Genomic DNA, 22770 nt, shown 5'->3' with positions numbered 1-22770 from the left:
CGAGTTAGTGAGTTTTCTGACAAAGGACTGTCGTCTTTATTTATAATTTGAAAATTGACTGTACATGGTTGTCTTTCACATAGTATCGTGAGCAATAATGTGCCAGAGACAATGTAAAGTGGAGGTTCTGTGTTTCTTGACCCAATGGACAGCCTCCAAACCAGGAATTAAGAGACCTGCATGTTGATCCCAGTTCTGCCAAAAGGGCTGCTGAGTAACTTTGGACAAATCACTTCATCTCTTTGTGCCTCAGTTTCCTCTTTTGTCAAGTGTTTTGATGCCTATGGATGAAAAGCACGATATAAGAGCTGGCTGCTTTTTATTGATTGATTGATTGATTGATTGGCTCTTCCCCTCTTATGTTCAAAGTGTGACCAGGCGTAAGAATAATAAAAATCCGTGAACTAAGATTCATTAGTAATTTCTCTCTCATGATATATTTCAGTCATTTTACTTTTCTGCTTGTCTCAGCTTACCTGGTACCTTTAAAAACCATGGCCAAAAATGTTCAAATTTAGGTGTTTTAGGCATCTAAATGAAAGTGACCTTATTTCCAGAGGTGTTGATAATCCATTGTCCTTTGGGGGCTCTGGAGACTCAGCACCTCTGAAGATCAAGCCACTTTAATCTAGGTGGCCCACTATGGTTTAGGTGGCTAACTTGGAAACGTTTGGCCTGTTCAAATACTGGGTGGCATTGGTGTAGTTGTTGCATTTTATTTCCTTTGTCTTAATTTAAAGTGATGTGTTCATGACCTCATGTACGTTTAAACCTGTCAACATCCTGTCAACACCCGGTGACATTCTGGCTGTTGTGCCTCTTTCAGAAACGCCAGAGGTAGCATTTTTAACGTATTCTTGCTGCTCTGCCCTTCCATAGGTGGATAAAGTTTGAAGAGAAAGTGGAACAGGGTGGAGAGAGATGGAGCAAGCCTCACGTCGCTACGTTGTCCCTGCACAGCTTGTTTGAACTGAGGACGTGTATAGAGAAAGGATCCATCCTGCTGGATTTGGAGGCCACTTCTCTCCCTCAGGTAGTGGGTAAGTAAGCTTCCATGGAGGCTCTTTCAATAATCCTCCCTCACCACCCCCCCCCCCAATGCTCTCTTCCTCAGAGCCTGAATAATGGCTGTCAGTGAAAGTGAAGGAATGAACTTGTGGTTGTTTTGTCAACATCCAAAAGCCAACCATGTCCCAGGCTTTCCGGAATGACAGGAGTAGCTGCGACTGGGTGGCCTGGAAGATACAAAGTCTTTCACCTGTAGCATACCGCCCTGCTTGGTTTGGTTGTGACTGAAAGCTATGGCCATCTGATGGCTCTTCAGTTGCCTATGCAAAACTGTTGGTGCTTTCAGTCCAGCTCTGAGTGAATAGCCGTCCATGTCATGGGAACCACCGTTACATTTGCCATGAACTAGCACTTCGGTTGGCCATCTCACCTGAGAAGCGAAGCAGTGGATGAGAATGGAGAGTGACTTATTCTCTTGCTCCTAGAGGTAATTGCTCCCAGTCAGGGTTCAGGCACATTAGAGCAATGTGGGGTAGCTTGCATCACTGCTACCTGTGTTGTCACTGTTCTGTGCATGAAGGGGGATGCACGTTCCACTGCTGTCAGACCTTATGTTTTGGGCTTTGCAAAAGCACTTAGTGTTGGCTTACCTCTGCTTCCAATGAATTCACTGGTAATAGTCCCATTGACTACGGAATTAGGCTAATGCTGAGCGCTACATTCCACAGTTCCTCTTTGAGGGACTTACTCTACTTGCTTCTAAAACGACTGTAGCGAATTCAGGGTAGAGCTGTTCCAGAGCTAAGCATTCAAAAAACATGAGTTTGTCCTCAAAATATCATGGAATTGATTTTTAAAAAGAGATTTTAAAAAATAATAAATCTTAGGTTATTTTTATTTTCTTTCACTTTTTTGTAGGGTTCACATTTCCAAGACTTTCTCTGTAACCATGAGAAGTAGATTTTTTTTTTTTTTTAAATCTCTTACTTAATGACATGGCTCCAAGAGCTGAGGCTTGAATTAAAACAGCAAATATCATTAGCGGGCAACACTGCAATTTAATCTTTGAGAATATTTACCGTCTCCTTATTTAAGGGAAAAATTATAGAGACATTTAATGAGAGAAACTGAATTCTTTTTATAATAAATTACCCATTTATAATAAATGAATTGGTATTCCTCTTTCTGTTTATTATTAATTCATGGTGTAACAGAATAACAGAGAAATACAGTTTCCACATCTAAGGTGATATTCAAGCACGTCACTTGCTTTCCACATCTAAGGTGATATTCAAGCACGTCAAGCATAATACCAACTATAAGAGCATAGCAGTGACAGTCCCTGTTAGTTAAACCTTCACCGGGGACTTTTTGCTTTGCGTGGCATTAAAGAATTCATAGATTGGATCTCACTTTGTAACAGCAGAACTGAGCATAGTTTTAGTGGTTCCGTTTTACCTCTTTGCTGATAGTGGTGATACTTGCTTGAGGACTTCTGAGCTCTCCTCTGCTCTGTGGATTCTTTAAGATTCCTTTTTCTCATTGCTTGGGAGGAAGAAATACCCTTGAGTGAGATGTTTGTGACTCAAACCAGTGACCTAAGTCTGTCTAAAAAGCACGTTCCCCAGCTCCTTCCTATAAACAAAAAATAAATGGCAGCATGATTTTATCTAAAAAGATGTAACTGGCAACATCAGTAAATTTCCCCAGCATCCTCTTCTGCCTCAGCTCTAAGCCAGGGCTAAATTCTTTGCCAGGTTTCTTTAATATGAATTTTTAACTTCCTTGTACTCTGGATTTACTCTTAGTTAAAAGCATGCACTTATTACCTCTTCTTGACTGAGGGAAATTCCTTAGCCCAATCCCTTATCACCCAGAAATCCATTTTTGTTTCCACACCTTTGTTCTTACAGGAATCCCAGTTAAAAGCATTTCCCTAAGTCGTCTTCAAACCCAAACTGCCTCCTGTAACTTGAAACAACTTTAACGAAGATTTCTCCCCAAAACTTTGAGCATGCACTCCTCCACCCCCAAGAAACTGGGCTTGTCTACAAGTGGAAGTTAGTCCAAAATAGCTAGGGTATGAACTTAAAGAGCAATAGGTATTCTGCACTAACTCCTTCTGTGGATTCTCTTATTCGGCACGAGGGGTGCCCTTTTGCGGTTTAAGGTTAATCCACTTCTGCATTAGCTATTCCAGGCTTTTCCTCTGTGTAGATAAGGCTCATCTGAAAAATGGCAGGAATAATGGGTATAGGTAGGTTTGTATGATTATTGCTGAAAACAGAGCCAAAGCAAGTACTATATCGACTTGACTTGGGACATTAGACATCAAATAAAGAATACCCTTTAAACTAAGAAGCACCCCTTATTTTAAGTTCACCTTGCAACTAGACTGATCACCAGACTGTAGGCCACCAAATAATCTTCCGTTGGTGTCAGCTTTTACTTGCTACTGTCCTGATTGGATTCAGGCTCTGTATGGCAATACTACTTCCATAAGCCATATAGAGCCTCTTAGCAATTTAATTTAATTTTAATTTATTAATGCAAGAAGGTGTCAACTGTATTTTGATTGACACTAGGTGCTGGGTGGGAGGAATTTCAAATGTCAAGTGTTATCGTAGTCTCCAATCATGCAAAGACCCATTGAAGTCCTGTATTTGCCCTGTTATCATTAGAACAACTCAAAGCTTATTTTCTCCATTGACTTCAGTGGGATTACTCACTGCATAAGGTCAAGCATGTGTACATTTCTGCAGGATCACGATCATAGATTGTAAGCTTCTTAGGGCAGGACCGGTCTTCCTCTGTGTTGTGGATAACACTGAGCAAACTATTTGTGCTCCTCAAATAACAATTTATATTTATAAATAACTTGCATACACCTACAGAACAGTGTACAAGAGCCATTGATGATATACAATTATTTGTCCAGCCACAGCTTGCAAATAATAAACCATTAAAAAAATAAAATAAATTGCACTTGTTTATACACACAACTGTCATCTTTGATGTTTGGAAAAAAATTGATACAGTCTGTGGCAATCTGATTCTGAAACAAGAATAGTAACCAAGAGTGCACCTGACCAATGCTCTGTGCTCTCCATGGGTCCTGTTTTACCTTTTGGGTCCAATTTAAGGTCTTGATCTTAATCTTCATGGCCCTCAATAGTTGTGGGCCAGGCTAAGGCTACACTGGCAACCACCTCATCATCCGTGATCCTCCAAGACAGCTTTGCTCATGAAGGACATGGAAACTAGAAACAAGTGCTGGTTGAAAGTAAGAGGAAGAAGTGTCATGAATGTTTTCTTGTGCTTTTATTTTTATTTTATTTCAAAGGTCAAAAAAGTGCCCAGCTCTATAATTGGTTGAAAAATTGGGGGGGTGGAGGAGAGAAGGGGAAATGAGCCTTCCCTCACCTCCTTTCTATGGATGCCAATATTTGAAGAGTGTCAACCAGCTCTATTAGAAATGCTGCAGTGGCCTTTTGAGAGCTAGAGGCAGAGCTTTTGTGATGCTGGGTCTTAGGTGGTGGAGCACCTTACTGGAAGAGGTTAAAATGAGAGAGCGCATCCTTTCGCAGAGGACACCCCAGTGCAAAACCAACCTTAGCAACCCTATTAGCCACAACAGGAAAGCAGGAGGTAGAAGGAGGATTGGAAAAGAAGGGGAAGAAGAGAAGGAAGGAAAATAAAGTTGTAGCACCAGAGCATAGGTAGGGATGAGCAGACTCCTCCACACTGATTGTTATGCTTATCCTTGTATTGTATTTCATATTTAGATACTCCTGTGATTGGAATGCTAAAAATAGCTAAGGGCTTGTCTACGTGGTGCTGCAATCTGGACTACAGGGTTGTGAAATGTCGTGTGCTTTAACATGTTGCCCTCTGCCCCATATAGACCCCGCTGCCGTGCACTAAAAGGTTTCTAGTTCACGGTGATGTAGTTCCGTTTTGAACAGGACTAAGTTCACATGCACTAGGTACCTAGTCGGCTATGAATTAGCAGCCTTCTCTGCGTCCGTGTGAAGGGAATTCTACAGGCTGTGTGTCGCATCGGAAACAAAACTTTCAAGTTCACATCTGTTAGGAAAAGACTACATCACAATCGCTGCTGCGTAGAGAATGTTTCTCAGATTTTTGACACAGCTGGCGAGACCAAAAATTGATTTGGCAGGCCAGTTTTCAGAATAGGGTGGTAAAAGGGCATAGGACTTGGCCCACGGTGTGAGTGCTCTGTGCCTACAAAGGCGGGGACTGAAGGGAAGTGAGAGGATTTGCTCCACAGAGCTGCTGATGTCTTTTGAGCACTATGGCAAGATGTTTTTTATATGAAAAGAGCTATAGCATTGCATGACCTATGCTGTCACTGCTGACTGCTGTAAATACTATATTCTCACTAGTGTATGAGAATTTTCAATAAAAGAGGAACAGAAAACAAGCTAGTTAGAGTAATCTCTGGTGGAAGCACAGTTAAAGTAAATAATAACTTGGTTTCAGAATCAGTAAAAATAGCATAATTGATTATTTTTTGAAAGTTCTCCACATAAAAACAGTGAAATATTGTTTTGTAGGCTAGGCTCAAAATGCATCCTAGTGTAAAGTCATCATCAGCTAAGGCATGTTCCTTTATATTCGAAGAGCCAGATTTACCAAAGCTGCCTTTAACATCAGGCCTACAATTTTGAAACGCCCCAAGTTTTGTGTGCTAATTGGGTTAAACAGCTGCTTTTACGTCTGTATCTCGTACGACACCAAGCACAGTCTCTTTGATTCATAACTAATAACTCTGAAATTTGTATGCAAAAACTGGAGATAAAATACCCAAAGACATCCACTAAAACTGGAGACCCGAAACTTTAATCGCCCAAAATGAGAGGGCTGGTTGAGGCTACTTTGAAAATGTGGCCCTAAATATTCTTTTCTTCCCCTTAAATCTATGCTCTTATCACTAATGAATTAAATAAAAAATGAATAGCTATGGTTGATATAACTGTATTTCTTGCTCTGCTGCTGTAGAAGCCAGATAGGGACAACTAGTTAACTGCAAACACTATTCCTGGAGTTTTTCAGTCACTGATGGCTTTGTTCATGGTGATGACAAACAAGAAAGTAAAACTCAGATTTGTTTCTTTGTACTGTATCAGAAACATGGAAGGTGGAGAAGAGTAGTTTGCCAAGTGGGGAAAAAAAAAAAGATAAAATTGACAGGGAAAGAAAAGTTGAGTTTCTCAACAGGTGTTTAAAAAAATAAAATATGAATAGTAAAAATTAAATGGAAAAATTGCACAAAGCCGCCTCTTTACAAAATGTCTTTTGTCTGCACACATATGTACACACATGCACTCAGGTGAACTGGAGTAGAAATTTTAGGCCTTTTTCTTAGTGATTTGAAAAAGTGTTAATTCTAGGTTGGCATATGAGATCTGACGCCCTGAACTATTTGAGTTGGCAATTTTTGGCCCATTGTGCTTCTAACTTCCGACCTTTTACTTGTGCTAATTAAAAAAAAAAAAAAGAAAAGTAAGAGCTGACACCTTCCCTCCAGGAACCGAAACATTGACTGAATTAATAAAATGGGTAACTTAGTATATGACTTGGATGGGGAATAAAGATTTTCAGTAAATGTGTCTATCTCTTTTGTTTTTATAAGGATTTCCCTGATATCGGAACTGAATGAGAGGGTTGATGAGAAGGGGGAAGGGTTGGAATGGGGCTGGAAGCAGTTTTATGGAGACTCAGTTAAGGCAGAAACATGCAAGTGTTAAAACAATACATTTTTGCCTGAACTGACAATACTGATGATGGTCAGCAGAGGTGATAATTCCAATGCTGGAAGGGTCCCTCCCTTCTGCAGATAATTTATGAATGAGGCAGTGGTAGCGGGTTGCAGGAAGAGTCTTAGTAAAGAGCAAGAAAAAGAAAATGCACTTGGATGTGAGACCCCATAAATCCTGGAATATTTGCCTTTGGATGACTTTCCCAAGTTCATATTTATAACAGAATCTCTTTAGGGATCATAGAATTGAGAGTGAGTTCTACCTCATGTGGTTGATGTTAATTTACTGTGGATGTAGGGGTGAACTATGGTTTAATTGTTCAGTCATTCCCAGGAATTTAACTTCATAGTTCTTGTTAAATTGCATTTACCTGGAAACCTATGGAGTGAAATACCTGCCCTATTGAAGTCAATAGGCGTTTTGCCATTGACTTCAGTGGGGCCAGAATTTCACCTGTGGTCTTGCTGTCTTGATGACCGTACGTATCCATGAGCATTGTTCATTCTGTAACGCAGATTCTTTCCCTTTCTGGATGACAGAGAGCATTCCTTACCTCTGAAGTCAATGCAATTACTCGTGTGAGTGTTGTGGGATCTAGCCTTCTATTGGTATGATAGCAGTGTTTCTTCTAGGGACCTCCTGGAACAGGGCTAGTGACTTTTGGAAGACAAACATACTTAAGTTTTGTTTCAAAAGAAATTCTTAAAAGGGAAACCTACTTTTAAAAATAAAAAAATCACGTTATTAAATAAAAAAAAGTGTTAGAAGAGGGAAAGCCCTTGAACAAGTAGGGTGAACTCAAGAAACCAGACACTTAGCTGAAGGTAGCAGTCTCATAACTGTTAAAGTAACTTTGCTCTTTGTGATTTTCTCCCCCCTCCATTCCCTTATTTCTTATTGTAACAGAGATGGTTGTTGACAATCAAATCGAGACGGGCCTGTTGAAACTAGACATGAAGGACAAGGTCACCTACACGCTGCTCAGGAAGCACCGGCACCAGACCAAGAAATCGAACCTACGCTCTCTGGCTGACATCGGGAAGACCGTCTCCAGTGCAAGTAGGATGTTTACCAACCCTGATAATGGTAATGCAGAGGCCAGTTGGCTATAGCCTTCCCTTTGAAAGAAACCCACAAAAAACTAACTCCATTGCCATCTCATGACCATGCTTTTTCTAACACACAAGTAGTGTAGTGTGCCCTACTGATGATGCATCAGTTATGGGCTCTGCTCCTGTGGCATGTTGCTCTGTCCATATCTTCACTGGACTAACTGGGTGAACACGAGAGGGTACAGTGTGAGGCATCTGATAGCAAAATACAATAATCCCTGGGGCTCACAGAGTAATACTTGCAATGACACTTTCAGACGATGTTGGGGAGGTGATACAGATCAGTGAGTGTGTTCAGTATGAGAACATATAGGGAGAAAAAAGTGCCTGAGACCCTAAAGGCTAGTTGTGTAATCTTATATAAATATAGACCATGTTTTTATGTATATTAAAGTTTCTTATGGAAGGTGTACATAGACTTTTAAAGCAAGGCCCCTGAATATTAATATAAGATAGTAAAAACGAGCTCAGTTTTTAGTACACTATGACCATTGTTCGGTGTGGTGAAAGCTGATTTTCATGAAGCTTTGTTCATCCTAAACAAAATCATCCTATGAAAATGTCTGTATGTATATAAACAGATATAGGGGCATGTGTGTCCCTTAAACATGCATTTGTATGTGTGTATTTGTAGGCACGTATGTGTGTGTAGTTTATACTTGCACTTTATGCATAAATAGCAACTCCATAGCTAAAAGTGCATTGAGATTTGAACTTCGTAAAGAAGACCTGTTAGAAATAGTATCCAGAAAAGCAAGAATAACACGTTAAGCCAGTGAGAGGGCTTCGGCATGGTTTGGAATTTTGCAAACTATCTAAGTGTTGTATGAAGAACAGTTACAAGTTACTGTTTTAAAATAGCAGGAAGTCAAAGTGAGGTGATGGTAATAATACTGTACTAATGGCAGTGAAGTCACTCCGCTTTCTGCATTCTGCCTCCACTTGCATGCCAGCATCTCTCTCGTCATATTTTATTATTCAAATAACTATTCCTCTTTCATGCTGTCCTTTATTTTTGAGGCTTATTTGTGTGTATTTGTGAGAGAGAGCGAGAGAGAAATACTTGCTTTCAATAATAAAAAATACTTATTGCATACCAGTGCCTTGAATAAAGCTGCATTCAGACAGAGAAAATTAAGGTGGAGTAGAATCAATCATGGGAGTGTCTTTGATGTGAACTTTACCAAATTCTCAGGCAGACATTCTGAAAGAGTGAAAAAGGAGGCTTTGGTTCCAACAGCACTGTACAGAAAATTATACTTGTGCTAAACTTAAATATAAAGGAAAGAATGATAGGATTTGCCATGTTAAATTAGATGGTTGGTTCATCCCAAAGAATGTGGGGCCTGATGAAAAGCTGTTGAAGTCAATGGAAGGACTTGCACTGACTTCCGTGGGCTTTGTTTCAGGCCCATACTGCAAGTAGAAATGTCATGCTATACCTGATGCTTCAGAGAAAGATGTATAAACTGCTGTCATGCGCCTAACCTACTATGTAATGTACATTTGGTTAAGGGTACTTAATTCTTTTATGATCCCATAGACAACCATTGAGATTTGATTACCTTTATCTTAATGTACATAACTGTTCAGAGTGTAACCTCTTACTATGAGCTTGGGACCTCTAAGTGCTACTGTAATTCACATAGTAATCAAACAAATATTTTTATTGGTTACAAATAAAAGTAATCCAGCCATAGTATTTAACTCTGGCCTCCAGTGTCAGTGAATTTCATAGGTTTAAGTCTGTGGTGTCGGGAGTGCTAGAAACCCTTGTGATAATCTGATATTACTGTAAAAAGAAAAGGAGTACTTGTGGCACCTTAGAGACTAACCAATTTATTTGAGCATGAGCTTTCGTGAGCTACAGCTCACTTCATCAGATGTATACCGTGGAAACTGCAGCAGACTTTATATACAAATATAGACTTTATATATAAAGTCTGCTGCAGTTTCCACGGTATACATCTGATGAAGTGAGCTGTAGCTCACGAAAGCTCATGCTCAAATAAATTGGTTAGTCTCTAAGGTGCCACAAGTACTCCTTTTCTTTTTGCGAATACAGACTAACACGGCTGTTCCTCTGAAACCTGATATTACTGTGTATGACATGGTTAGGATTGGAGACTCTTCAGAACTGGTAAGGGATTCATTGACACTAAAGGGTGAAAAGTACATTGTAGAGAATGTGCATTCTTCTCCCACACTTTGTTTTCTGTTTTTTTTTAAATGTTTACAGTCCCCCATATGTATGAATGGTCTCCCTCCTCTTTTGTGCCAGCTCTTCATTCAGTCCTTCACTTTTGCAGCTAAGCCCTTCGGTGATGAAACACCAAAATCTCCAACCATTTAACAGAAAACCCAGCCAAACAAAAACCAACCCAAAAACCCTGCAACATTATGAGATTGAATTATCAGCAGATCACTTGTGTATTATGTATCTTAACAATATTCTCTGTCTCTCGTAGCTTGTAAGCCCCTGGGGCAGTCATGGTGTCTTCCTCTATGTATTGTAGAGAGCTGAGCTTCTTGTCAGAACTGGTTAAAAAACATCGCTGATATAATTTGGAAATTGTGTGAGTTAGGGATAAGCACATAACCCTCATCTTTGTGTAAATTAATTTTTAGCCTAAAAAAACAATGCTTACTCAAGTTGGGTCACCAATATAATGGCTAGTTTTTTCATTCATTTCTTTTTAGTGTTGGAAGAAGCATTGTGGTCCAGTGGCCCCACTGAACTGGACTTGAGACCCAGTCCTGTTCCTGGCACTGTCACTGATCTGCTGGGTGACCTTTGACAAGTCAGTTAATTGTTCAGTGCCTCTGTTTCCCTACCTATACAAGGGGGGTAATAAATAATGAAGTGTTATAAATTTTAAGTTAAATAACTTAAACTTTAAGTAAAGTACTTTGAGTGCTGAGGATGAAAAGGGTTATATAAAAACTACGTATAATAATAAGCACTATTATTATTTATTAATGCTTTTATGAAAAAAAAAGTAAAACCAAAAGTACCTTTGGATGCATGTATGTCACTGCTTGGATATGAGTGGGTGACCCACATTTACATCTTAAGGCAGAATTTTGCCTTTAAACCTATAGAAATGTAATGAGAACAAGACAACAGCTGTTTTTTGTCATGCCTGATAACAATAAAAGTGCCACCAGCCCATAGTGATTTCTGCCAGATAGATGGTTCCTTTCAACAGTTCCATTTTGTTTGCATTGTTTTGAAGCTTTCATACACTTTAAAATTTTTATTAAAGCTAATGTTAAAATTATATAATACATAAGTTAAGAAAAGTTTCAGTACATCTGGTTATAGTGCTTAAATTATTCAAAAGTACAAAGGTTGGTTTTAAAGTAATACAATATGTATAGTACATAATCAGCAGTAACCCAAATAAGATTAATAAATTTAATGATACAATTACTACTACTGTGTATAGGAGGTTAATGAGAATGGTAGTGATAGTTCCTCCATAGAAGAGATTTGTGCCTTGCCTACTTCTCAGGTCTCTGTGTAATAGGTTTATAGGCTGATAAGATATTTAAACAGCTGCTCTGTGTTCTGCCAATATTAGAACAGATAACTTCTAACCTCCAGTCCACCCTTAAAACAATTTAAACTAAGTTACCAAACTGAATTTAAAGTTACCATTAATTTGACTGTGCTTATACAATGATGTGTATGTTCATTAAAAAAGTTTTGAGGAAGTGACATTTAATGAGGTGTAACTAGATTATATAACCTACTACATGTCGGTTAAACCTCAACATTTTATATAACTTATTGGCACTTAATGTGCAATAAAGATTTTTAAATGTGTGTTTGGAACCCGTGATTTAACATGTTATCCGATCTTATTAAATTGTTCCTCAAAATAGTTTTCTTTACTAAACAATATTTTAACTGTATGACTATGCTCTTTTTAAAAAATGTAGATTTCCTATCTGCCACTGGATTTCCAATAGCTTTCTTTGGAAACGTTACCTTTATAAACTAAAAAACAGAAAACAGATGAGCGATTTGATTGTATATATTTCATTTGATAGTCAACAGGAATTTATCTGAGGTTCCATTAAGAGCTGGCCCTGTTGTCCACTCTGTGTGAAGTAGTCATACTTTACAGCTGACTAAGATTCCTGACATCTCTCCCCCACTATAAACACTTTAATTTAGGAAGTTATTAAAAAGCTCATTCATGTAAGTTACATTTTAAAATAGTTATCTCTACTCACAACATCTACACACTTTAAAGTAAATACTTAGAACAGAGCAGCGGTTTTTACAGTGTTTGTGTTCTTGAGTGTGAGGGCTACACTAGCAGTTGTGGTGGATCCTAGTGATTTAGGATCTTCCTTCTGTGCTACAGCTCCCCTGCTGTGTTATCTTCACACATCACTATACCGTGGCCCTGATCTTGCAAACACGTGTCAATCACCATTGTCCTCAATGGGCCATAGATAAAATTACTCACACATGTAAGTGTTTTCAGGGTCATGGGCTATTCTTGTTAATCGCTGCTAGCTCTAGAATTGAACTCTGTTCTATATTTAATGGGACACTGTCAAGATGAAAGTTTTATATATATATGGGACAGTGTCATATATATATATATATATATATATATATATATATATAAAAATTGTTAAATGGAAATAATTTTTGAAAATAAAATTTACCTGTTACCCATTTTGCTTTTTGCCCTTTGGGTTGGAAAATAAAACTAGGCTTAGAAGTTTCACTTTCTTTTGTATGTCCTTCTCTTTAGCACTAGGTCACTTACTATCCTAAAAGGAGGAAGAACAGTAAAAAAAAAAAAAAAACTTGAAGGTAAAGCCTCTTTTAGGATTATTGCCAATTTTTGTTGTTTAAAGAGCATTTTGTTATTAAACAACTGCAATGTAATTCTCCTTTAATTGTCACATGTCTGGAATTACAAATAATTTTGTTTTGAATCATTAAATGGTATGAAGATTAACATCCGATAACTCACTTCATCTGGAAAAGGGTTAACTTTTAAAAAAACTTACTTTTTATTCTTTTAGAACAAGGGCATGAGCAAGTTTAGGATTGATACACTTTAACCTGTATGCTATCAAAGGTAGCAAGAAAAACAAGGAATATAGAAATAATTATTAGAAACTAAACAGAGAAACAGACTATTTGTTTATATTAAGATTGAGATAGCAAAATCCAGTTATGTAATAAAACTAAGAGGGACTCAATCCTGCAAACCCTGCATATTCTAACAAAGGAGTTGGTGACATTACCAGCATTGACACATTTAGGCTTCTGTGAGGTTGATGATTATATATATCTTTGGCGTATTTGGTTTTGTTCGTGTCACTTATGGGGAAGGAATCTGGGGAGTTCTGTATACATTTCACAGTAGGAAAACTTGAATGAACAGAAGTTTAATAATTTCTTAACTCATAAATTAGTTGTTTTTGTACTCTCACTTTATAATGTGCAAGTCCCCGTGGGATGACTCTTAAGAAGCAGCTCACTCAATGTGTTCGACTGTTGCCCTGTATTGGCTAGCCCACAGAGGAGCTCTTGCTTCTATTGCTGATGTCTCATGGATAATCTGCAGCTCAGGTGGTAGAGGCCTATATGTTTGGAGCCAAAGAACTTGGGTTCTAGCTCAGCTAGTGTCCATGATGTCTTTAAATTGCAGAATACGGGTTTGTTACAATTTGATGTGATGCACAAATAGTTTGGAAAAGACCACGGCGGTGTTTTTAAAATCCATTTTCATATTCGCTTTTATTAAAATTACTTGGAGATATGTGAAATGTGTGTAAAATTCAGCATTGTAAGAAGGGGAGATTTTCAAAAGCACAAATAGGAGCTAGGTTCCCAACTTCCATAGACTTCCAATGGCAGCTGGTTTGGTGCCTTTTGAAAATCTCACCCAGGATGACCATCTCTTCATTACAGGGGCTGGCACAATCATTCTGTTCCCAATTCATTTGTTTAATTACTTCTCTTAAAACGACAGATATTTAAATTGGCCAAAACACTTTTGAAGTTTAAAATCCTTCGATGGCAAAGGTATGCAATAAATGTTTTTATTCACAAATGTATAATTAGGGTTGAGACTTGGTCTTGCCCAGCCAACATTGTTTACAAGAGGAACTTTCCCCAGAAATCATTTTGCTTTGTTTGGATCCACTGATATGAAAGAGGCTGTGCAAATCATAATAATTTCCTAATCATCATCATAATTTGATGGAGGAGAGTAAATATGGGCTATTCATTTCAAGTACTCTGTTGCTTGAACAAGAGGCAGATGGTAAGCAAAAGTAGACAAGGCAAAGATCTTCTCTTGGATCTTGTTGGCTGGAGCTATCAAAAGTTGCTCTTTCAAAGGCACTGTCCTTCATGTCTCTTCATAAAATCTGCAATAATTTCAACAATAGCTTCAAAAATGTTTAATTGAAATGTTGGTTTCCAGCATGAGGAAGAGGACTGCACTATTGCATCTCATTTTGTAAGTTGACTCTGAGTGTTCATCATGTTAATTCTGAGGTTTCCTTTCTGGTCACTGAATATGGCATTATTAAGAAAGACGGAACAATAGTTTTAGGCACTGGATTTCACAACAGTCTTTGGCTATCTGGCAAGGCATTCCAGTCCTGAAATTTTAGAAGCTTTTGAAAATCTACTTAGTGTATTGGGCTGCACACAGGACTAGAAGACCAGAATTCCTGAGTTTTTAATCCCCACTCTGACACTGACTCAGTGTGTGTCACAAATCTTAGTTTGCCAACTTGTAAAATGAGGATAATACTGACCTTGCATTATGCAGGTATATGAGGATTAGTTAGAAAATGCTCATCGGTGTTTTTTGAAGCGGAAAAATGCAATGCACTATAAATTTTAGCCATTGTTAGAGGGCTAGTTTTCCTTCTTGCTAGAATCTTGAACACCGACACCATGCAAGCCGACAGCTCTCCTGATAAATGAGTAAATCAGTCAAATGAGCAGAAAAAAGGCAATAGAAAATTGAGTGTGTGTGTGTCCTTAATACATAGTCATGTTACAAAGCACGGTGTGTATTGTGTATGTTTTTTAAATACCTAGTGCACATTATATAGAGGGTTGCCAGGAGGAGGATGCTGAGTTGGTTGGTTGTTTTTCTCTGAGCTGACACCAGTAGTTTGCAAGTAGAAGTGTTTAAAATAACCACGTTTGTTATAATGCTTCTTATAGGCTAGAACGTGTTCAAGAGTACAACAAAGAATGTTGAATATTGACAATGGAACACTTTTATTTAGCTTTATTTTGTACAGTGTCTTTCATACACACTGTGTCCCAAGTCTCTGTAGAGTTGAATAATACAGGAACAGAGTTAAATAACAGCACAGGGAGACAGAGATTTAGGAGGAAAAGAGATGTTTTCAAATGATATTTGAAAACAGCAGGAGAATTAGTCATTAGCATTATTTAAGGTACCACAAAATGGAGTACATTTACAGAACACTAATTGCTGTATATCTGGCTATGTGCAGTGGTCAAGATGCTCAAAGCTGTGGTCTTTGAGAACTGATTAATTTTTCAAAGATGCTGGCCACTTGCAGCCCCTATAGATTCCCCTGGGAGCTGGGGCTGCTCTGTAATTCAGGCTATTTAGGTAAGTGAATTTGGATTTAGATGCCTAACTTTAGGCACCCAGGCTTAAACTTTTTGACCAGTATGTATTAACCTACAAGACACAGTGACCAAGTGCTGAAGGGTGAAATTGGAATGGGGTTTTTCATGTCCTCCTAAGAGCTATTCCCAGAACAATGTTGCTATGTGGAGAGATGGGTTTGTGTGTTTAACAATGTGAATGTTCGAACACTGTCTTTCCTAACTTGCTTGTGCAATTGCTTTAGCTTTTTTACTACTTAACTTTGCTCTCTTCCTCCTCCTCGCTGCTGCTATTGTCTCCTGCTCTGTCTTCTGCTTTCAACACTAAAGCACGCAGCCCACTTGAGAGTTCTGTGCCCTGCCTAGCAACCCGCACGTTGGATGATGAAATCCGGGTGCAGCGCAGCCCCAGCGTGGGATGGCTAAGTAAGTCAATGATTGGGAACATGGTGGGGAGGGCAGAGCCACTGCAGGTGAATGAGTTAATTTGGAGAAACATAGAAAGGGGGAACACTTAGCACTTAAAATTCTTAAATATATGCACTACCATATTAATAGCCAGAGAGAGAGTGGAACTCCTCTCTGCATAGACTAGATACAGCAATAGCTGTTCATGTGTCCCTGGGATGCCCCAACAGTGTTTCCTGCTCTTTTCTCGAAGTTCCATCCTCTAGTGGTAGTTCCGGTTCCATTCCGATTCAGACTCTTGTCTCTCTCCTAAGTCAGCCACTGAAATTATCAATGAGAGGCAATGGATATGGTGGTTTTTTGATGGAGACGCCTTCCTACTAGGGACCAGACCAAGACCATGAACTCATTCACTAGGTCACTGAACAGCCAACACATGGTAACAGCTTCCAGTCTGGAACAAAGTCAGATTGTCAAACTACAGGTGAAAGGCCCCATAATCTCATTACCAATCCCTCAAAGCAGCTATGACTAAAGAATTAGATTTAGTAAGTTACCTATTATTTATGTATTTAAATATCTGATATTAAGAAAGTTTTTAATAAGGTTTGCCAGTTGTACAATGTTTTACAAATGCAAAGTTTAATTTCAGTTCCTTACAAATGAAATATGCATCTATGTAGGTTTCCATATATCACAGAGCTGGCAAATGTATTGTTCAGTGATGAGCTGAGCTTTGTTCAGGACCTGTTTCTACCACTGCTCTTCATGTTGTCTTGCTGATTTCAGTGGAACTGCTTTCAGAGCAAGGTACCATCAATACAATGATGATAGAATTGGGTTCTTTACAAAGTTACATAGTTGTTTTTAGTAATCTTCAAATGTTTGAATTGTGAACATTTAAGTTGTCAGAATAATAAAAGGTAATTATACATCCTATTAGTAGAATGAAATGTCAAGTTGAAGAGGTTTTGATTGGTTTATTTTTTTGTGCCAGCACCTGATTGTATAAATCCAAGGGGTAACATTACTGATATCACAGAAATGGTTAGTTGATTTGGCCCATATTCAGGAAATTATTCCTATTTAGCAGAGCACTTAAGCATATGCGGCACATACTTTAGAGATAAACATGTTCTTCAGGGCTTTGCTGAATTAGGACTTTAATGCAGAAATTATTTTCTTCCAATCTAATTGCGTAGAAGAATGAGCTTCTGAGGATTGACATAGCATGGTTTCTTGTTCCTCTGCTCCCAGACTCTTCTTTATTTGCATCTGAGTAGTGTATTAGCTGGGCTCTTGAAGATTAAATTTTTTTCCCACCACTCTATTTTCTGTTCTTTTTCTCTTCTTCTGAGTCAGCGTTGCTAGAATTTCTAGCACATTGCCTCTATATTGTATTTATTTCAGTAGCAGGACACCACTGGGGGGTGAATAACATTGTGTTAATTCACGTCATTTAAAGAAATTTCTAGGGCCCCATTCTTTTTGGTTGGCACAAAGCCATGGAACTTTTGTGCAGTATTGGCAATTTCCCAGGAAAAACTAGTTTAGGACAGGGTGCTGGTAAAAACTGGCTTACATCTGGATTAAACTGGGAAACGGGGAGGGAGAGAAGGGGAAGCATCCCTGTTCAACATGCATGGAATGAATTTTTTCAAGCTTTGGATACATCCATTCAAACCTGAGGAATAGGCTTGGTCTATCCACTGCGTCAAAGTCGGTCTGCTACAGAATATTGCGTGGCCAAGTGGACCTGGACCGGCAGTCTGCAACTCCGCATGCTTAGTGCTTCAAGCCTACCCCTCTGCATTACTGTCATGTTCATATAACCAGATGTTTTTGACTTTTATATAATATTGAAAACGGAAATGAGTCATGACATGTATACCTTCTTGGAGGAAAATACTGAACCAAATATATGCAGACATTCTGATGTTCGGTATAATAATTACATATATTAGCAGTACACCCACTGCAGTTGTACTTTAATTTAGGGTTGTACAAATAAAATCGATGAATCTACTGCCTTATGTAACCACAATTTGAATATGTAACTAAAACTAAATGTAATGGGGTGTGCATAATGAAACAGTTTTTAAAAAATGCCTTGAACTGGGACTAACTAGTTTTTCATGGTAAAAACTGCCTCTGGCCATCCCTGCTTTTGTGGCAACGTTGTTTAGCAAGGATGCCACATGCTACTAACAGAGTCTACTCAAGTTTGTATTTCTCCAGCTGTTGATGTCTACATGCTAGGTGGGATCGCTTTTTAGTTGCACACTTTTTTAACACGAGGCCGTTTAAGTGCTGCTGGTTTTTTGCTTGCTTGTCTTATAAATCATATTTCTTCTTCTTCTTCCCTCTCCACGGTTCGTCACTCGTCCTTTCCTCTCTTCAGTATGCATTTTTCTTTCTTGTAGCAAGTGACTCCATTCATATCTTACAGTTTTGTTTTTCCCACAAGGAAACGCTCTTTTTTTTCTGTGAGCCTATGGAAAAATTCCTAGATGTAACTCCTGCCAGTACTGGAAAAGCAGCCTGTAGGAAATGGGATCTTAGCTCAAGGATAAATAAAGTTTGGCTTAAAGATCTTTAGTGACTTGAGGTCAGGGTCACCTCAGTTGGAGTTGGGAGGTGCAGACTAGAAACTGCAGCTCCCTGAACCAGCAAGTCTTGCTGTATTTCTTGAGTGTGAATGGGTGGGAGATTGGAATCCCAACTGCTGCTTCCTCTTAGGTATTCCTCTGAGGAAAGGCAACTTCATCTTCTGCTGGGGATTTTACAGGAGCCGGGCCAGGGGAAGATGTGGAGGAGGGGAGACGCTGAATCCGCACATTGCCCTGGTTACCATGGTCGTGTCACCATGACCCTGCTCACTTTTTGGGTCAGCCTGGCCCTTTGCTGGTTCCCTGGGTGGAAGGGAGGTTTTGGTAGCATTGTGACATCCCATAACCTCTCCCTGGCAGTCTCTAATGCAGTGAGCCTGCCATGGTGGGGATATTGTTACATTCAGACAAGAAGCAGCTGCGTTGGGACTGATGGCATTAAATGGTGGGTGGTCTTGCTTGTCTTTGCGACAGTCCATGCAGCAGTGCTGCTTTTTGACAGAGAAATTTGGTCAGATCCGTACATGCTGCATCTGTTATGCTGTTCTGGGAGTCCTGAAGCATCCATGCCACATTGCTCAGCCATCGTCTTGTATTGAGAAGCTTTTGGGTAACTTTTAAAAGCAGGGCAGTGCATGCTGGGATGCAGTTCAGAGGGTCAGGTCAACTGGTACAGATACAATGCTTGCAGCTTCCCATCCATGCTCTGAAGAGGCCAATGCAGCAAGTGCTCATTTGTGCCTGGCCTGAACTGAAGACCTTGTCCCAGAGTTTGACACCAGTGCTTATAAAATGTCTTGGAAGAATGTGGTGTGTGGATGTGAAACTTGCAAAGTATTGCAAGCTCAAGGTGTTGGAGCCTATACTCTACCTCGGCCAGGTGGCTAAAAGGAGCTGAAGATATGCGTCATCTGTACCTGACAGCTATATTCAGTCAGGATTGTGAGAAGCTCACTTCTTCCCATCGGCTACAGGCACTTCCTTAGGCTCTGATACACAGGTCTAAGGGTGAACAGAACAGTGAGTGAAGACTTTGTAGCTTGTTGTGCCAAGTGAAGATAGAAAAAATAGGCCTGAATTTAACAGGTGGTGTGTTTCATCGTTAAAGACCCAGGATAATTAGGAGTGATAGCTGCTTATACCAGGTCTGAATGTTGCCCTTTACCTCCTGCACTCAAGTTTTCTTATCTATGAGGAAAGTCAAGGAATTGTGACTCCCTCGAAAAAAGAGAAACACGAGGAGTTAACCTGAAGATGACACTTGCTCTCCATACAGGGTTCCTTTAAAAGAAGATTCAAGATCCAAGAACCTAGTTGTGGCTATCTGTTGAAACTATTTACATGCTCCTTTAGGGTCAGTTCTCAGTGAGAGTCTGAATTCAGGAGTCTGGTTTCTTGTGCACTTAGTATTTCCAACACCTGTTACTCCTAAATTTCCAAAAGTAGCTGGTGATTTAGCCACACGGCTGTTACTGAAAGTAAAGAAAAAGGACTTGTTTTGAAAACGTAGGGAATTAGGGTTAAATCTTTCCCCTGATATCCAGTGGGTTGGGATGGGAATGAGTGTGAAGGTGTTGGGAGCTGTGCATCCTATAAAATCAGCAACTGTGCATGCAAAGTGCACTAACTGCTGTGTTATAAAATGCAGAGTGATGTGCTAGCAGGATCAGGCATTAAGTCTCCATCAGAAAGGATTCATAAACGTGAAAATGCAAGTTAATGTACAGCCAAAAACATTAAGAACAAGTGTTCATACTTGAGATTTAGAGTAAATGGTTATTTTATTGGTCCTTTGTTTTCCAGCTGTGACTGTTGGCTGTTCTTTAACGCTGAGGTTAGCCAACTGAAGATTGGATTACCTGCAGTTTATTTTGATGGAAGACGAAAGCCTTTCTGCCTGAAAAAAAAATGCCAAGGTTAAACCTATTTATTTTTCACAGCGGTTAGTAGAACGTCTGGACTTAGTTTGTGGCTAAAGTAAGTCATCATCGCATCACAAGTAGCGATGCCATAGTTACAGCTGAGATGGCTACAGCTCTGCCTCTCAGAAACAGAAGGTGGTACAGAATATGACTTTTTCTTTAGGGTCACTTTCTTCCCCCACTGACTTCAGTGGGACTTTTGCCCCTGACTGAAGTAAGGCCAGGATCACAGAACCCTTTTTGAGAAGTTTCATTTGGAGGAAACCTAGTGTTGTTACTGTGACGTTGCTGTTGTCTCCCCACTTTTGATCTGAAGGCCCCTCACTAGCAATATGAGTGGTAGCTGGAAGGGCAGGTTTTTTTGGAGAGCCCCTCTGATCTGGAGTTCATTTACCTTGTTTGGATTAACAGTTTTTTCTACCAATGTACTTCAATCGTAAATCAAGACTGGATGTTTTCCTGAAAGATCTACTCAGGTTCAAACAGGAATTAATTAAGGGAAATTCTATGGCCTGTGTTATACAGAAGGTCAGACTGGGTGATCAGAGTGGTGCCTTTTGGCCATATAATCTATGAATCTGTTAACCTAAAATACAGCATTCTGGGCATGTTAGTTCAGTCTTGGGCATCTCATAAGAAAGATCCCACCAAATTTTGTGATGTGGACAGATATCTACTGCTGAGTAGCTGGAAATTGCCCGACTCAGTCCATGTGTGGCCCATTCGAGGTTTGGACCTAGAAATCCAGATGTTAGTTCATCAACAGGACCATCTTTTTGGCCAGTGCAGTCAACAGAAAATGGAATTACACCTTGAGCAAATAGCCTTCCCCATAACAGCACAGCAGAAATCAGCACCAAAACTTTTCTGAGTACTCTCAAATGCATTAAAACAGCTTGGAACATTGTTTTAAATAAAGCAATTGGCAAGTTTTTAGGTTTTTTTTCCCACCCCAAAGTTTTTTTCTTTGTTTGTTTTTAAATTTGAAGCCACTCTTGCAATGGCCTGTCTCAGTGACCATATGAAATAGTTGCAGCCACTGCCAAGATTTGGAGATCATATGACAAGAAGAAAAGCTTCTTGGACAATGAGAAATCAATCCCAACATCTCCCCATATGCTGCTGCAGCCAACAAGCATTCCGGGCTACCCAGCCCAATAGCAATGGGTAGGTGGTGAATGTGGGATACAGCTATTCTGTGCCCTACCCATGAGCATTCACATCTTCGACGGTATGTGAACTTCTTCAAAGCTGTTTAGCTCAGCTGTAGTCAATATTGTCTGTTTCATCTCTCATTTAATGATAGGAAAGGCCACTCGGTAGAAACCTTTTGCTTCAATTCACCCAGCTGTGTGATACCAATTATTGGTTTGAACAAGTTCTATATTTACAAAAAATGGCTCCCTGTGTCTTTGCTTTCAGATGATCAAAACTCCCCTCCATGCTTCTCCACACTGTTCCAATTTTTCTTTTTAACCCATATGTACATTATGTACTTGTGTAAAAAATAATTCCCAGAATTGGCAGCCTGTCTGTAACTTTTTAAAACTAATGAATCAACTAAATGCAAGAAGAAATATCACTGGGTTTTAATAATGCACTATAGGATTCAAAGAATCCAGCCTTATTTTGCTTCTCCATTTCTTCTATGCTCTGTGGCAAATATTTCTTTACGTTTTTTTCAAAATGAGGAAGGTTGTTTTCAGAAACCCAAAGCAAAGGTGTATATTGTAGAATAGCCTTAAATATGCCATCAGGCAAATTTGATGGATTTTTCCCCTCGTGAATTTGTTTATCATGTATCATACATACACAAAGCACAAATCAGATACTTTACTGAAACTTTAGGGGCACCATTAAGGTTGGCATACTGAAAGTTAAATCAGGGAACATTTGAGGCTGCACATAACTGGTCTCAGGCATGTAATTTCCCCCTTACGGGTAGGTACTCTGGGAAAATTTTATATGGGGTTGGCTTGGATGATGGGAGGAAGTTTGCGGGTCTCCTTTCATAGCATCTATCCAAGCTCAGCTGCTTACTGCTGGTTTTTTTAGCCATTCTTGTTCAAAGTAATAATAAACGATGTGAATATTGTAATTAAAACTGGATCAGGAAAAAAATATCTTGAGTCTGTCCATTTACTTTCCTCCCAGTGAGTCCAAACCCTTTTGATTACTTGCAAGTTGTCTCAATATGTATAGATAGCCTCATCTTAAAAGCGGAGAGGGGTGTGTGTGTGTATATATGTGTATATATATGTGCATGCTGTATACACAAGTAAGGTT

General features: G+C 39.2%; 1 protein-coding gene across 8 annotated transcripts in view; it reads left to right on the top strand.

Moving 5' to 3' along the window:
- Positions 1-22770, top strand: part of SLC4A4 (solute carrier family 4 member 4) — a 259907-nt gene that overhangs the window by 119858 nt on the left and 117279 nt on the right. For 4 of the 8 annotated variants that reach the window (XM_048846797.2, XM_048846799.2, XM_048846796.2 and 1 more), the window contains exons 5-7: positions 880-1040; positions 7698-7877; positions 15876-15971. In XM_048846797.2, coding sequence (XP_048702754.1) covers positions 880-1040; positions 7698-7877; positions 15876-15971 — 437 coding nt within the window. The remainder of the gene's footprint in view (positions 1-879; positions 1041-7697; positions 7878-15875; positions 15972-22770) is intronic. The other 4 variants (XM_048846802.2, XM_048846805.2, XM_048846801.2 and 1 more) reach the window with 2 other exon arrangements.

Source organism: Caretta caretta, chromosome 4 (assembly GCF_965140235.1).
Source record: "Caretta caretta isolate rCarCar2 chromosome 4, rCarCar1.hap1, whole genome shotgun sequence".
Lineage (NCBI taxonomy): Eukaryota > Metazoa > Chordata > Testudines > Cheloniidae > Caretta > Caretta caretta.
This window is presented reverse-complemented; position numbering and strand designations above follow the sequence as displayed.